Below are 17,021 nucleotides of genomic sequence, written 5' to 3' on the forward strand. Positions count from 1 at the left end.
AGAGAAAAACTGCCAGAGACTTAATTTGACGAATATTTCATTAAAAAGGAAAGTATAACTTGAGTCTGACCCAAACCGCAGAGTGCCATCTCTCATTTCCATTTTTTTTTTTAAGCATAGCAGTCAAAAATGTCGAGTCACATTAAAAGAGGGCAGGCAGACAGGATCGACCCCTCTCTGTGCTCATGTCATAATCTCTGACTGCGGTGTCAGAGGAACAGGGCAGGAAGTGGCATCGTGGCTTCTGTCTGCCATTCATTTGCACATCAAACAGTGAAAATAATTGGAAACTAGATCGATACAGGCACATCTAGCAAGCCAAGATGGGGCCTTCATTAATGATAGCTTTTTTAAAACGATGAACGTGAGAGCACTGGATGTATGTAGAAATCTTCTCTTGTAGCTGCGAAAGAATGATTGATTGTAAACAAAGAGTATGTGGTACATTAATCACAAACTCAAAGTGATCCACTGCTTCTAACTTTATGAATTCTACCGTGTGACACTCAACTGACATGTTTAACCAAACTATACAAGTACTGCTATGGTGAAACCTAATTCTGATTATCCACACTTCTCCAGAAATATTTTGTAGAATGTTCACTGTGCACTTATTTAAACATACATCAAAAGCATTAAAAAGTGACTTTACAGTGACTTTTAGTATTATTGATATACTATTGTAATTTTTATTTTGAATAAGCTTTTATTTTTAGACTTTGAGATTATTTAATTATAGTTTTTTGTTGTTGTTTTAACTGTGATAGAATAATTTTTAGGTGAACTGGCTCTTTAAATGCATTGCACAAAGGCACAATATCTTAATCTCTAAGAAATCTGCAACCTTTTTGATAAACTTTAGGATAGATGCAATACCACCCAATACATCGACCCAATACATCCAAACCAAGTTCAGTCCACCATTGCTCAGATTTAAGTTTCATCTCACTGAAAATAAGGAATTACATTAGTCAATTTACCATTAAACTCAGAAGCATTTACATGTAAATAACAAATCTGGAAGACATCAATTGGATCGTGAAGCACTAGATGTCTGTTTTATCTTCACTCAGCATCCCTGTATTCCCAGTACACCTGCCACTGGAGCCAAGTTGGGCCCACACCTGCTCGTTTCGGCCCCGTGGCTGTAGCTATGGGGCAGGTCATCACTCCAGCAGCCGCTGCGAGCTTGCGTTAGAGGTTCACAGTATGAGCATGTATTCGAGGAGGAGCGCGTGCACTGAATTTTTCATGCATTTCAGCACAGCTGCAGGAGCACTCTTCACTTCATTGTGTCCGATTCAGTCGCCTTCATTTTAAGAGGAGTGCATATTCTCTCTCTCTGTCCAGCGCTTTCTCTCTCCCTCTCTCATCAGGTTAAGTGCTCCAGAGCACTGACAGAGGTAATTATTTTCAGTTGTCCTATTCGCATTGTATAATGAATCTGAATTACTGCATGCAGGTACGGAGCGTCCCGCCGCACACATTTGGTTGGGTGAACAAAACAATGTTCTCCTCTTAGCATTGTGCTTGCATTTTCTTTTTTGGAGTTCGGCAGGGAAAATAAACACAAGCAGGTGGCTTGATGGTCTATACTAGTGCTTTACAAACATTGTTTCTTCCGACAAGGCTCAATTTATTGACAGCAAAAAAAAGTTCATTTTAACTACTATTATATTGGATATTGAATATAGTGTTTTTATCTTAAAACATTTAGAAAAGTTAAGTATCTGCATCTTGAATGGTTATTGTTTTAATGGTCTCTGATGACTGCAGTGTTATCTACAAGAAAGATACAATACAATATTATTAACTGTGTATATCTATATATATATATATATATATATATATATCTATCTATATCTATATCTATCTATCTATATATATATATATATATATATATATATATATATATATATATATATATATATATATATATATATATGTATACACTTGAATTGCAGATTAATAATAATACATACATTAATATCTACATGAAAGATAAAACATTTTGAACGCAAATCAACATTTTATGTCCATGTATTATATATACATTTATATATATTACATTATATATATATTTACTATTTATTGATTTATATAAGTAGCTGTATATTTACACAATTATTGTGTCATCCACCCAGGTTATATTAATTTTAGATTATAATAATTTTATATGATGAACTATTATATAGTATTTAGTGTATATTCTAGTACTTAGTGTATTTTTTATTTATATAATTTGCTATTTATAGTCACATACATTCTATTTTCTGTCCTTAAAACAGTCAAAAATAAAATAAATAAAAAGAACGTCAATTGTGACACCTCTAAAATTTGTTACAACTATTAAATATAAATTGACTGATTTAATCTACAAATCAAACTCGAAATCTTCCTAAGTACCCACTGGAATCTGAAGTATGCCTGGTATAAACATACTCCTGCTTTGGTAATCACTGCTCTATTTGTAGACAGACAGACCCTGTGTGAAAAAGAATGAAAAGGACACACACAAAAAAGAGGGATTGAGAGTTCGCGTGAATGTGAGGACAAGAGAAAACAGACTATCAACCAAAGAAACTATATTTACATGAGAGCGAGAGGAGAGGCTGCAGGCTCTCCATGCTGCCCTAAATGCTGTGTAAAGTAAAGGTCAGACTAATGGGTCCCCTGAGTGGAGCTGCCATTACGGTCGGAACATCTCCATCGTGGGCCCTACTCTAGCTCTCTTTGTGTCAGAGTGGCTGTCAGTGATCTAGCTGTGTGTAATCTTTCTCATCAGAAGCCTATTCATTCTCGCTCTCTGTCTGTACCCACACTGTGCATAAGTGTGTGTGTGTGACTCTGTAGCTTGCAGCTGCTGGCTTTAGAGATTGGTTAAAGGTGACATCATTCTATGAAACTCTATTTCATGAGTACATCTTGTTTCAAAGTGATAGTTATTCCACAAGAATGGCTGTATTGTTTTAGGACAAAATGTATATGATTGAGGATATATAAATACTTATATATAAAAGTATAGACATCAACTGATTATTTTTTGTGGTTTACTATCAGGGTTTATTAACCAATCATCACCTGTCAGCTAGACTTCAGTAAAACAATATAGTAACAATATAGTACACTAAAATATTTTTTTTTTATTAAATTAAATTTATGCATTTAGCAGACGCTTTTATCCAAAGCGACTTACAGTGCATTCAGGCTATCAATTTTTACCTATCATGTGTTCCCGGGGAATCGAATCCCCAACCGCAACGCTCTACCAGTTGAGCTACAGGAACACACACTAGATACAAGAAAGATTATCTGGCTTTGACATAATGATCTAAAGTTCCAGACAGTCTATTTGCATCCAAGTTACACAGACTCCACACTCTTAGCCTAGAAACATCAATCCATAAACAAAATATAAATATATCTTTTATAATTTACTTTTTGTGGCTATATTCAGGCATTTTAGACAGTGAGCCAGAAGAGTCAGGAAGTCAGTCTGCATTAATATAATGCTAGAAATCAATAAGGATGTTTTGAAAATGAGGTTTGACAGCTTATTTTGATATTTCGGCTCACCTCCTCGCTGTACTTGCTAATGTAGGAGTAAATCTCGTTGAGGGCACTGAGCATGTTAAACTCATTGGAGTGCAGTCGTGCCTGTTCCGCCAAATACGCATTCATGTCCTGATCGGAGATGGCTGGGAGCCTGCTGATGTCAGCGTAGTACCTGTGGAGACAGCCATGATAGTCAATACCCCAAATCAACTTTGTGTGAGCGCTTGTTTTTATTACTCAATTATTAACGTTGTATGAAGGAAAAGAGAACTATGAGGTTTAGTTTGTTACAATACAACAAAATACTAGTAAAAACAGAAATAAGAAATTAAAATATTGTTAATACAATTACATTTTTTACCTTTCTACCCAGTTCTTGTAGTTGGGGATATCTTTAGCATAAAGCAGCTTATTAGAGGGCGAGTCTTTGCCCAATCTGTGTTCAGATGTGGAACACGAGTCCATGAAGGTTTGAGCCACCACAGACAAACACGCATCCGTGATGCTGCTCTTGTGGATGTCAAAAACAAACTGGGGATTCTTGATCACATTCACCCAGAAACGAAGAGGAAGGCTGTGGGGGATTGATAGACACACACACAGAAAAAGAATGGTTGCATTGGTTTGTATTGCAGATACTGGGTAAAAATATAATTTTCATTGTTGAGGTTAGGTAGTGCATATGAATGTGACTTCTCACCAGTTGCTTTTCCAGGTGTGACGGACATCGGTGTCATGAATGCTGTGCTTGTCCGCTTGTTCATCCAGGAAGTCAAACATGTATTTAATAGCTAAAGGAAGCGCGCTGCCTCTGTGCACCGTGCTGAAAAGAGTCTCGAACAGGTCATCCACAAATTTCTGTAGTGTCCCCTAATTGACAAAAGAAGGACAGACTGTTGTGTGTTGACAGTTGACAGACTGTTGTCGTGTGTGTGAATAAAATAATTTTTTTTTTAATTAACCACTAAAACTAGAGGTGGCACCTTAGTAGCTAGCAAGCGGGTGAGGTAGATCTCAGACACCATCTTGCTGCCGCGGTCACCCTCCTTTTGGTCTCCGTGCTCATGGTTCTTCACCAGGTGCCAGACTTTGACTCCACTCTCCAGGTCCGGGGTGATCATAGGAGCACGGGAGCGCAGGCTGTCTGGACTGCCTGTGTACCGGAATGTCGAGTCTGTGGGAACAGAGAGAGAGAGATAAAGAAAGAGGATAATGATGTTCCTACATCTCCATTCTTCGGTGTTGTCATTCGTTGGGATGAACAGAAAGAGCATGGGCCCTCTCACATTTCATTTACTCTGTCTTACCCTCCTCCTCCCTCTGTCTGTAGATTGTTCGAAACTGAGCGAGATGAGTTGACGCTCTCTGGCCTGTTCTTCAAAGGCTTCATAATTGGCTGGTCCTGATTCATTGTGCTGCAGACATGCTTTAAACGTCTGCATCGCAGGACCTAATCAATGCATCTAAAGATTTCTAATGAGTTAAGCTCCCCGCTCATCCATCTAATCTCCTTTTCTTTTCCATCTTCGCGTGTTAAGTAATCAGTCTCTTGCTCACTTTTCCAATTAGATGTGTGGCTTTTTTTCCCACAGTGGTTGAGTGCTCTCTTGGGAGGTCGGACTGGCTTCTCACAATGGTGCAATATATTCTTTCACGTCCTTTCAAAGTCTCTCTCTCGGTTTCTCTCCTCATCACCTGGCTTCAAAGGGCATGTGAAACAGCAAAGCAAGGCAAATAGCCATGGCTATTTGGAGACAGAAGTGGAATTTTGAGCAGATCAGCATCACAAGGGAGATGGCCAAGAGAAATGGTAGTGTTAGCAGAAGGTGGTACAGCAAGAAGTGAATATAGTTTCAATCCACCTTAAGCTACTGCCAATTTACAGCCCTTTTGGCCGTTGCCACAGTATTGGCATTGAGGGATTACTGCTAGAGTGTATATGTGTCTGTATACTCTACAGAAAACTGGACTTGTAGCCATTTAAGAAAGTCTATTTTCTTTAATATTATTTATGTTTAAATATTATTGATTTGTGTTTTGTGTAGTTCAATTTGCTAATTAAGAAAATTGTACATCATAGGGGGTGATAAATTGAAACGCAGTACGCCGGAAGAAGAATAGAATTGTAGAATTATTTTCTTTGGAACGAATTTCGTTTGGTATATTTGTTTCTTAATTTAAACATTTTTGTTGTTGGTCTGTTATTTGTCTAAATAAATGGGAAGAATGAGCAAACGTTTCATGAAATAAAGTGTGTTCAGGACAAGGCCCGCTACCATGCTTCCGCGGCCAAAACAAAGGGCCGAAACAGGACTAACTAGCCCTAGACACCACTTTTGTTGAATTTACAAAAGTCACGGCAAAAATATGTTTAGCAAATTTGCAGTCTGAATTGAATGTGATGATGAGATAGAGGATGATGCTAAAAGATTGTTTTTCTCTTGCGTTTTCTTTGCTGGCCGCATGCAAAAATCATCCACCACATCCAGTGAAGTCTAATTCACAAACAAATGATTCCTGTGATTTGGCTCTTTAGTCAAAAAATATTGTGTTCCAATACAGTAAAGTAAACTGTTCCAGCACATAAGAAAATAATGCTTTGGTAAGTAATAATTTTGACATACAAATAATTTTGACAAATAAGTCATAATTAAATTATTAAATGTTGAAATTAAGAGAGTCATACCATGTCATACTTATATGTCAAAAATATGACATAAGGACTAATTATGAGATAAAAAGTACAAAAAATAAAATAAAATAGGGTTTTTAATTAATAGTGTTAGGGTTGTAATGATTGCTGTAAGTTTTCAATGTGTATGCCCTATGGGCAATGTATTGCCCTATTCAGCCAGTGAGAGTTGTGTGAGGCGAGCAGTGTGTTATTTTGGGCCAGGGGTGCTGGCATGCTAAATTGAGCCGAGCTGCTAAGTGTTGAGCATTAAATTGATATGAATCAATCAGCGGGTGCCTGTGCACAGCTGTGCCCACTGTGCCATGGCATGATTGATGGGCACCGGGGCTCTGCCAGATGAGATAGCTGCTTTTTATGCAGTACACACAAGAGCAGGTTGTAAAAACAGCCCAAAACAGTGTTGTGCCATCTCATTCCTATTTGATGAGTTCCCTAAAATATACAACAAGCCTTTTGCAATAAAATACATCAAAGTGTCAAATGTGACCCTACAAACTCTTAACTACCAAATTCAGGGGGAGGATACAAAAAGATTGAGGTTTGTTGGTTAACGAGAGCATGGCTGAGAAATAAAGATAGCTTTATAGAGTATTTCTCAGGTTGCTTGTTGCGTCTTTGGCTATTTGGAGTGTTCCCTGAACTTTAAATGTCATTATGTTTACAGATGATAAGAGACAATAATTAAACTCTTTCATTATACCGCATATGCGTGAGACACATCCTCAAGCTTTGATTAACAGAATCATGTAATACGCCGATGCAGGCTGAATTTCATGTGGATCTAGTGAATTGAAACCAGGTGAGATGTTTGTGTGCGTAGTTTGGCAGGGTTGCTAGGTGACAACGCACAAGGGGCTCCATTTCATCACTGGCCCTGGTATTTGGCTGTGTGTCATTCAAGTTTTTTGCCCATGTGAACTATTTAAGTAATTAGCAATCAGAGAGTGGCCTGCAGCTCAGTGTGATGGAAAATGAGAATGGGTCAGATGGGGAGCCCTGTGGTACTCCCTTATAGCAACGCTATGGGGAAGGAGCTAATGTGTCCATTACAGGAGACATCCAAACTCAGCTGAGTAATCAGCATTACTGTGCTTCACACTAACTGCTAACACCTCTCTCTCTTCCTCTTACCCTTCCTGACATGGTTTCTCGCTCTCATTCTCTGGTTCCCAGAAGGCTCCCTTGGGCATCCTATGGACTGCAAAGCAAAACTGCACCACGTGGCTTGTGCTCACAATTGTAATTAAAAGCAAATCTTCAGCTTAGTTTTACCTCAAATACCTTTGTATTGTGAAACAATGAACAAACTTCAAACTTCTAATTAGCTAAACAGCCACCATCATTATCATCTGTCAAATATACTCACCATATCTACTGATAGAAGTCCGAGAGATGCTAGTTGTGGGTGGAATGTTGTAGGAGGACGTCTGCTTGGGCACCAAAGCAACCACACAGCGGTCTGATACCTGTACAAGAAATACAATGCTCAAGTAAAGCTTCTTTCCTTTGCCTGTAATCATTATTTCACAGTTCCTCTTCAGGAACTCAAGCTGCGTCGAAATGCTTGGGGAACGCATTTAGCGTGAGCGACTCTGAATATCATATCTAATCTGTCTTATAGAAGAGCGTGATGTCACGGGCGGGGTGACGTAAGCAACCAGGAAGCTATAAAGGCACGAGCCGAGCAGCTGGTTTCAGCTACGCGGTATTTCAGCAAGCGCTCTGTGTGTGCATGTCATTCTGTCTTGTCAGTCTTATTTATTGTTGTTTGTCACTATTAGCTCCTCAAAGAGTAAGCAATAGTCAAAGAGCAAAGCTAAGACGAGACATCTGAAAGGCGAATCCAGATCGCGTTTCAGATTGTGTGTTCATCACGAGTGGGAATACACGGTCTGGGCGCGGTCTGCCTGGGATCGAGGCAAGCTGTTTCGGCTCTTGAGGGAGCCGACTGCCTGCACTGGTACAGCCAGTGTGGACGCTTCGATCCCGGAGGACTCTCTCGAGGGGGAGTCTTCGCTAGCGTTCCTCGCGGTGTTGGTCCAGCTTTCGCCGAGGTGGAGCGTCGCCTGCACTCGCTGGGTTTGCAGATAAAATCTGCTGGAGGGTATGGAGACGGGCGCGTCCCTATCTCCTACCTCACCCGCCAGATCTGCCCGATCTCCGGGTTCGGAAGCCCGAGTATTGCGGTCCTTTCCCCCGAGTGACGGCTGTGATGCACCGCCTTTTTTTCTCCGAGGAGATTGAAACGGAGGGCGTTGATGAGCTCGCAGTTACGCAAACATAAGCTGCATAAACATCAGTCGCACAGACAACAGTTACACAAGCATCAGTTTCACAAGCATATTATGCCTAACTGTATAACGAGCATAATTAATGAGGAGCGCAGCTCACGCAGTCAGCTCTCGGGAAAAAATAAGGGGGCTGACTGTGCTTCTCGCATATCTGAGGACGGGGCGAAGACGGCTCTGCCTATCTCCACCCGTGTTCCCTAGATTTAGAGTTCATTCTCGAGGTTCGGAAGCACGCGCAGCGGTTCCGTCCCCCCCTATGAACTCGCAGCTGCAGCTACTTATCTCAGAGGAGATTAATATTGTTTGTGTAAGCAGCTCGCGTGCTGCCGAGGCAACCCGTGTATTACATCATTTCAGTTTTGATGTGAATCTTACCAAAACCAGACCGTCTTTACTCGTCTGATTGGTTAACTGTATTAATTCTGAGGAATTAAAATTCAGTATTTATCTGACTATGAGAAGTTAGATATGAATTATATCAACAAGGCAGACCGTGTTTACTCGTCTGATTGTTTGTTTGCATTAAATTCTGAGGAATATAATGACATTTATCTCACTCTGAGAAATTATATATACTGGAGGGGCTGCTGGGCAGGAGCAGCCATCTCAGTCTACCGTACGTGCTCCCCCGCGTCGGGACCGGAGGCTGAAGCAACGCTCTGAACCAGGGTTTTCCCAGCCGAAGGCGGATCTGAGGGCCATACATCAGGCTGGGAGACCCTCAGTTAAGAAGTCCTGACACGTTTCGGTCATGAATGCAGAGGGCGGCCCCTACTGGGGTAGAGCGGCGTACACCGCATTACCAATCTGCCAACCCTGCCAGCATTCCAGGGCGCAGCGGTCCCCAGCGAGCATCGTTCTCAGTATTTTCCGCCCGTGCGAGTAGCGGGGCTGAGATGCTCGCCGCCCCTGCGGGGGCCTCTTACACCAGAGGACAGTCTTGAGAGACTGATTCCCTTAGTAGAATATTTAGCAGCTTGGAAACTACTGCCAAATATATCTCAATGGGTCCTGCACACAGTAGAAAAAAAGCAACCTTATTCAGTTCAGCTCTGCACTGCCAATATTCAACGGTGTCATTCCGACGATAGTCGGCCCCAGGAAGTGAAAACCCTATTAGAGAAGAAGGCCATTGAGGTGGTCCCTCCTCAAGACAGGGAGTCCAGGTTCTACAGCCAGTATTTCATAGTTCCAAAGAAGGATGGGGGGGTTGCGTCCGATTGTAGACTTGAGGTTCTTAAATCGTTCAGTTATGAGATTGAAGTTCAAAATGCTCACGATCAAGCATGTTGTAGGTCAGATCAGGTCCGAGGACTGGTCTGTCACAATAGATCTCAAAGATGCATACATCCACATATCCATCCTTCCACAACACAGGAAGTTTCTGAGGTTCGCTTTCGGGGGCGAAGCCTACCAATATCGAGTACTTCCCTTCGGCCTTGCACTCTCACCCCGCACGTTCACAAAATGTGTAGACGAGGCTCTGGTTCCCCTGTGCATGCAGGGCATCCGCATTCTCAACTATATCGACGATTGGTTGATTTTAGCTCAGTCAGAGCAGGTTGCGGCTCGGGATCGAGATGTCATTCTCGCACATATGGGGGAGCTGGGTTTGAGACTGAACGCCAAGAAGAGTGTACTTTCTCCGCTTCAGAGAACCACCTATCTAGGCGTAGTATGGGATTCGACCACGGTGCAGGCACGATTGTCCCCTGCTCGTATCGAGTCGATCCTCATCTCAGTCGAGAGAGTCAAAGAAGGCCAGTCACTCACTGTCAAACAATTTCAGAGATTGTTGGGTCTGATGGCAGCTGCGTCCAACGTGATACCTCTTGGCCTGCTGTACATGAGACCCCTACAGTGGTGGCTCAAGACCAAGGGATTTTCCCCCGAGGGGCAATCCACTTCGAACTATCAAGGTCACGCGGCGCTGCCTCCGTGCCTTGGACTGCATTTATATAGCGCTTTCAACAGACCACATGGCCATCCAAAGCACTTTACAATTTGCCTCACATTCACCCATTCACACACTCATACACACTCTGACTGCGGTGTCAGCCATTCAAGGCGCCATCCAGCTCGTCGGGAGCACCTGGGGTTAGGGGTCTTGCTCAAGGACACCTCGACACTTGGTCAGGTGGAGCCGGGGATTGAACCACCAACCTTCCGGTTTGTAGACAACCTACATGAGAATCAGGGCCCGGTGCTGGGAGCTCCTTGTCGCCATGTAATACTAGCGACGGATGCATTCCTCACTGGCTGGGGTGCAGTCATGAGTGGCTACCCTGCCCGTGGTCTGTGGAGCGGTCACCATCTGACATGGCATATCAATTGTCTAGAAATGCTAGCAGTTTATCGTGCACTGAAGCACTTTCTCCCAGACCTAAGGGGTCACCATGTGTTGGTGCACACCGACAACACATCAGTGGTCTCTTACATCAACCATCAGGGAGGTCTGCGTTCGCGGCCCTTGTACAAGCTGGCGCACCAGATCCTTGTGTGGTCCCAGAGCAAACTCCTCTCGTTAAGAGCAGTATATATTCCTGGGAAACTAAATGTGGGAGCAGACATACTGTCGAGGCAGGGGCCGAGGCGTGGGGAATGGAGGCTTCACCCCAAGGTGGTGAAGCAGATATGGAGAGTTTTTGGCAGGGCTTAAGTAGACCTCTTTGCGACTCAGGAGACATCACAATGCCCCCTTTGGTTCTCTCTAGTTCATCCAGCTCCTCTGGGACTGGACGCTATGGTACAGACCTGGCCGAGGCTTCGTCTGTACGCCTTTCCCCCTATTGCTCTGCTCCCGGGAGTTCTGGCGAGAGTACGCCGGGACGGGGTCCGTCTGTTATTAGTGGCCTTGTTCTGGCCGGGCCGAGTATGGTTCGCAGACCTGGTCTGGCTCCTCGACGGCTCTCCATGGGAGATACCGATCAGGACAGACCTACTCTCACAGGCGCAGGGCACGATAATTCACCCTCGCCCAGAGTTGTAGAAGCTGTGGGTGTGGCCCCTGAGGGGGCACAACTGTTAGCAGCTGGTCTCTCAACCGAGGTTGTTGAGACCCTCCTCCAATCCAGAGCACCCTCAACGAGAAAACTGTACGCCTTGAGGTGGAAACTCTTCACCTCATGGTACAGAGACCGCCAGCTAGACCCAGCAAACTGCCCAGTTGGTACAGTTTTGGAGTTCCTACAGGCCAGGCTCTCTGCAGGTTGACCCACTCCACGTTGAAGGTTTAAGTGGCGGCCATTGCGGCCTACCACGCCCTTCTCGATGGCCAGTCGTTGGGAAGACACCCCTTAGTTACACGTTTCCTCCGCGGTGCGCTGAGGCTGAGACCTCCAGTACGGTCCCGTATTCCCCTGTGGGACTTGGTTGTGGTGATAGAGGCAATGTGCAAACCCCCGTTTGAACCTATTCCAAGATATTTCAGACAGACATCTGACACTTAAAACTGCCTTTCTGTTGGCTATTACCTCTCTGAGGAGAGTGGAGATCTGCAGGCCCTTTCAGTGGCCCCTACTTATCTTGATTTTGCACCTGGCATGACCAAAGCGTTCATATACCCTCGAGCGGGATATGTTCCTAAGGTTCTCTCTGTCACCCCATGACCTGTAGTGCTGCAGGCCTTCTGTCCTTCTCCCTTTCGGGAGCCCGACCAAGCGAAGCTACACTGTATGTGTCCAGCTGGAGCGCTGGATGCATACGTCCACAGAGCTGCCCTGTGGAGAAAAACGGACCAATTGCTTGTATGCTGCGGTTCCCCCAAGAGGGGTTTTCCTGCTTCTAAGCAGACTATTAGTCGTTGGATAGTCAAGGCTATCAACGCCACCGATGAGTCCTCTGGTCGCCCCCCGCTGTCGGGAGCCAAGGCTCACTCTACTCGGGGTATGGCGGCCTCCAAGGCCTTTCTAGCAGGTGCATCCATGCTGGACTGCAATGCTGCGGGGTGGTCCACGCCTTCTACTTTTGCAAGATTCTAAGGTTTAGACATGCCAGTCACTCCAGTTGCTTCAGTCCTCTCGTCCTAAGCTGTGCTCTTCACCCCTGCCGGCGCTTGCTGGTACTCGAAGCTGAAGCCAGCTGCGCGGCTCGTGCCTTTATAGCTTCCTGGTCGCTTACGTCAGCCCGCACGTGACGTCACGCTCTTCTATAAGACAGATTAGATATGATATTCAAAGTCGCTCATGCTATACGTGTTCCCCGAAGTGTTTCGACGCAGCGTCTCGTTCCCTCGAGGAACTAGGGTTACATACGTAACCTAGAGACGTTTTTGGTTCTCTTACGAGAGCTCTCTCGTACTGCGTCTTAGCTAAGACGCTACGGGAAAAGTCTCTTCACGAAATACTGAAGCAAAAAATTATCCTTAATTTTGTATTTTTGTAAAGTGCATTTGCAGCAGTACACAGCCATAGGCGAGACGGCTCGTTCGCTCATTGGCTTGTTCTGCGGCAACTGCACAGCCTATCGAGCGCAGGCTGATGCAACATCAGACCAATAAGGGCGCTTTGCGCCCTTCTTGCCACTTCCCGCCAAAACGGGTGTGGCCCAACCTATAAAAGGAGCTCGAAAAGGCTGACTCACCTGATCTCTTCAGCGAAGAGATATTGAAGCTCACTCATCACTGGATCACGGAGGAAGCAAGCGCCATCTGAGAAAGCATATCAGCGGGACGAGCCATTCTGAAGCTGCTGGCATCTCTGCCTTCCACTGCCGTTCCTGCTGCGCTGTCCGGCGCCTATATCCTTTCAATTCTGTTATATCCAGCTGTTCTTTATGTGTGTGTGTTCGCCCTTGCTTCCAGCGGATTCCGGAACCGTCTCCAGCTCAACCGAGCTCGCCGGTTCGCCCTGCTTCACCGCCCCCTGCATCGCTTCCCGGTGGGCAGCGCCCGCTGTTTGCCGCCGCGTCGTCCGAGGAAGTCGATCTCAGGGCCCAGCAGATGAGCTGACATCGAGAAGGAGCCGGGGCGAATGCTCGCGTTGGCCGCGACGAGTCTCGGCCGCGAGTGGTCTGCACCAGCGCCCCCCCTCTCGTTCCCGGCTGGATGGTATTTTCCTTTCGGATGAGCGTACTTCTCAAAGCCCGCCTCATTTCTTCCTGAGCTTCACGAAGAGGTGGCGAAGGCTTGGAACGCTCCATATTCAGCGCGAACTCGTTCGTCTGTCTCACTAGCATTCTCCACACTGATGATGCTAAAAAACAGGAACTATCAGTCACTTCCGCCGGTAGAACAGGCGATAGCGCCGCACCTTTGTCCGCCCTCTGCTGGACGGCGGCAAAAGCGGTGTTGCCATCTAAAGCCTGCTGTGTGACGAAGCGGCTGCACTACTCGCGATGGCTGCTTCATCGAGGCGCAGGTGTACGAGTTCCGCTGTGGCCGAGCTCTTACCCAAGCGCGCCACTGTTTCAGTTCCAGGAATTGTGACTGTCTCAGCATTTTCTGCAACGCGCAAGCCTGCACAGTTGCCCGCTTGCCTGCACACAAAAGCCGTTATCACAACAGCTTCAGCAAAGCAGCTCGAGACCCCCGTTCTCGCTCTACCGGCCGTCGCCCCGCGCTGCAGGGACCGCGGCAGAGGATTACGGCGAGGCCGGGAGCCCCGAAGCCATCCTAGGAAAGCCATCTATGCATGCTGCATGACGCTGCGTGCGTTCCCCAGGTTCCCGCCTTTCCCTCCCGTCTCCCTCCTTCCGCAGGTGACAGAACGGGTGAGAGAAACGAGATGTTCAATACTGCTTGTAGCACCTCTTTGGAAGAACCAACCATGGTTCCCAGATTTGATGCAGTTAGCAGATGTCGCCCCGTGGCCAGTACCGTTGAGGAGGGACCTCCTCTCGCAGGCCAGGGGCTCGATTTGGCACCCTCAACCGGAGTTGTGGTCCCTCCATGTGTGGGCGCTCAATGGTTACCCGCTGATCTCGCAGTGGGAGTGCTGAATACCATCACTCAGGCTAGAGCTCCGTTGACACGACGTCTGTATGCCTCGAAGTGGTCAGTGTTCTCCAGCTTGTGCACAGCTCGAGGATATTCACCCCTTAGTTGTGAGGTGACGGAGGTTCTCTCCTTCCTACAGGAGCTGTTGGATAAGGGCAGAGCCCCATCCACGCTCAAAGTTTATGTGGCGGCCATCGCAGCGTTTTCTGAAACGGCGCTCGGTCAGTCAATAGGAAGGAATGATTTGGTCATCTGGATCCTCAGAGGAACTAGGAGGCTGAATCCTCCCAGACCTCCGTCAGTCCCTATGTGGGACCTCGCGGCGGTTTTGGAGGCCATGAAGGGCCCCCCTTTTGAGCCTATCCAATCGGTTAGCCTTCAGCATCTGTAGTTCAAGACAGTATTCTTGTTTGCTCTCGCTTCGGTGAAGCGTGTGGGTGATTTGCACGCGCTCTCAGCGAGCCAGTCGTGCTTGGAGTTTGGGCCCAATGACTCAAGGGTCATACTCAAACCTAGGCACGGTTATGTGCCGAAATCCCTCAACACGCCGTTTTGGGCTAACGTTATTGCCCTGTCTGCCCTGCCGGTGTCAGGAGAGGATAGAGACTCGAGTCTTCTTTGCCCTGTCAGGGTTTTAAGAGCTTATGTGTCTCGCTCTGCTGCCTTTCGGCAGACGGAGCAGCTGTTTGTCTCGTTCGGTGGACATTCCAAGGGAATGGCTGTTTCGAGACAGACTCTATCCAGATGGATAGTTGACGCCATAGTGTTAGCTTAAGCTTCCAGGGGCCTTCAGTGCCCGCTGGGCGTCAGAGCACACTCCACAAGGGGCGTCGCCTCGTCGTGGGCGTGGTCTACTGGGATCTCCTTGCAGGATATATGTATGGCGGCAGGTTGGGCCTCGCCGTCTACAGGTTCCCGCCTTGCAAGCAAGGCTGCTGTCGGTATAGTCGAATCAGGGCCCTGAGGGGAACTCGTGAGTTCGTGAGCGTTATGCGCTGCTGACTGTTATATGGGCAGTATTGCGTAAGACCCGCATTGCCACATTGGTCAGGCCTTGCCTCGGCTGTGTGATGTCATATTGCCGCATCTACGGATGTTGCTAGATATGGGACGGAGGGCTTCCCCCCTTCCTGTCCTGGACTCTCTGTGAGTCCCTCAGGTGACTGTGCACTGTAAATCCTGGGCGTTGCTTCAGGTTTATTGGTGTGTGATCCCTGCGCGCACGGCGTTTTACATTGGGTTCCCGTAGCATCTTAGCTAAGACGCAGTACGAGAGAGCTCTCGTAAGAGAACGTACTCGGTTACTAAACGTAACCTCGGTTCTCTCTAGAAGAGCGAATGAGTACTGCGTTCTCTGCCGTGCGTACGATTCACTCTGGTTCGCTTCGGCGATGAAATAAATCAGGTGAGTCAGCCTTTTCGAGCTCCTTTTATAGGTTGGGCCACACCCGTTTCGGCGGGAAGTTGCATCAGCCTGTGCTCGATAGGCTGTGCAGTTGCCGCAGAACAAGCCAATGAGCGAACGAGCCGTCTCGCCTATGGCTGTGTACTGCTGCAAATGCGCTTTACAAAAATACAAAATTAAGGATAATTTTTTGCTTCAGTATTTCGTGAAAAGAAACTTTTCCCGTAGCGTCTTAGCTAAGACGCAGTACTCGTTCGCTCTTCTAGAGAGAACGGTGTGAAATTGTTAAGTTTCTCCCCAGTGCTGAAATAAAGCGACATTAAAGTGCTTCAAAAAGATCTGTTCTAGTTAAACATGTATAAGGGGTGTTCACGCTGCATGTGTTCCTTTTCTCGGGTAAAAGCGAGAGTTTCGCCTCTCCTGTTTCTCACAGAAAAAGGATTGTGATTAGACAAGAAACCCATATTTACATATGACAGTATATGAGATCTCCTTCACTGGGACGCTCGTCACTCTACAGCACCCATAGATGACGGAAGGAGTAAAAGAGAGAGAGAGGGAGGCTCATTGAAAAGTAATGACATCGTTCACTGCCTGTTGTGCCTTGTACACTCCAGAAACATAAGTACTGAGCTGAATGAGTACAAAATATAGCTGTAAGCTGCAATATGAGCGGTCCAAGAATAAGAGAAAGGAAAAAGGAAATTAAATGCACATGTATCACCAAGGTTTGGACATCATGAATGCAAGGTTGAGGTAACTTAAACTGAACTGGTATGTTAAAAATAATAATAACTATAAATTAAAATAATTTTTTAATAATAAAAATAAAAGTAAATATAAAAACAATATTAAAAATCTTACTTAATTTTTAAATCTTATTTAAAAATAATCAGCCATATAAAAGATAACCTGTACTATAAGCTTTTAATAATCGATAACAATATCAATAAATAATCAACACCGTAATCAACATGGCTCCAGCTGTATTCATGAACAAAGAGACAGAATAGAGAGTAGCTAAGATTTAGAATATCATGTCAACTCTGCTGTCAGCGCTGTTAGATGTTGGCTGGAGAGGACGCTGGCATCGTGTGTTCGCCGCTTCTCAGCCTGCTGGACTGCTGTGACTGTTCTGTG

At 45.7% G+C, this 17,021-nt stretch overlaps 1 protein-coding gene across 1 annotated transcript in view; it reads right to left on the reverse strand.

Annotated features, from left to right (window-relative positions):
• Positions 1-17,021, reverse strand: part of LOC132129438 (plexin-A2-like) — a 193,320-nt gene that overhangs the window by 2,285 nt on the left and 174,014 nt on the right. The window contains exons 27-31 of the mRNA XM_059541037.1: positions 7,617-7,716; positions 4,539-4,729; positions 4,256-4,425; positions 3,917-4,129; positions 3,577-3,727 (exon numbers count right to left, since the gene is read on the reverse strand). Of these exons, the coding sequence (XP_059397020.1) occupies positions 3,577-3,727; positions 3,917-4,129; positions 4,256-4,425; positions 4,539-4,729; positions 7,617-7,716 (825 nt within the window). The remainder of the gene's footprint in view (positions 1-3,576; positions 3,728-3,916; positions 4,130-4,255; positions 4,426-4,538; positions 4,730-7,616; positions 7,717-17,021) is intronic.

This window comes from Carassius carassius, chromosome 46, assembly GCF_963082965.1.
Source record: "Carassius carassius chromosome 46, fCarCar2.1, whole genome shotgun sequence".
Taxonomy (NCBI): Eukaryota; Metazoa; Chordata; class Actinopteri; order Cypriniformes; family Cyprinidae; genus Carassius; species Carassius carassius.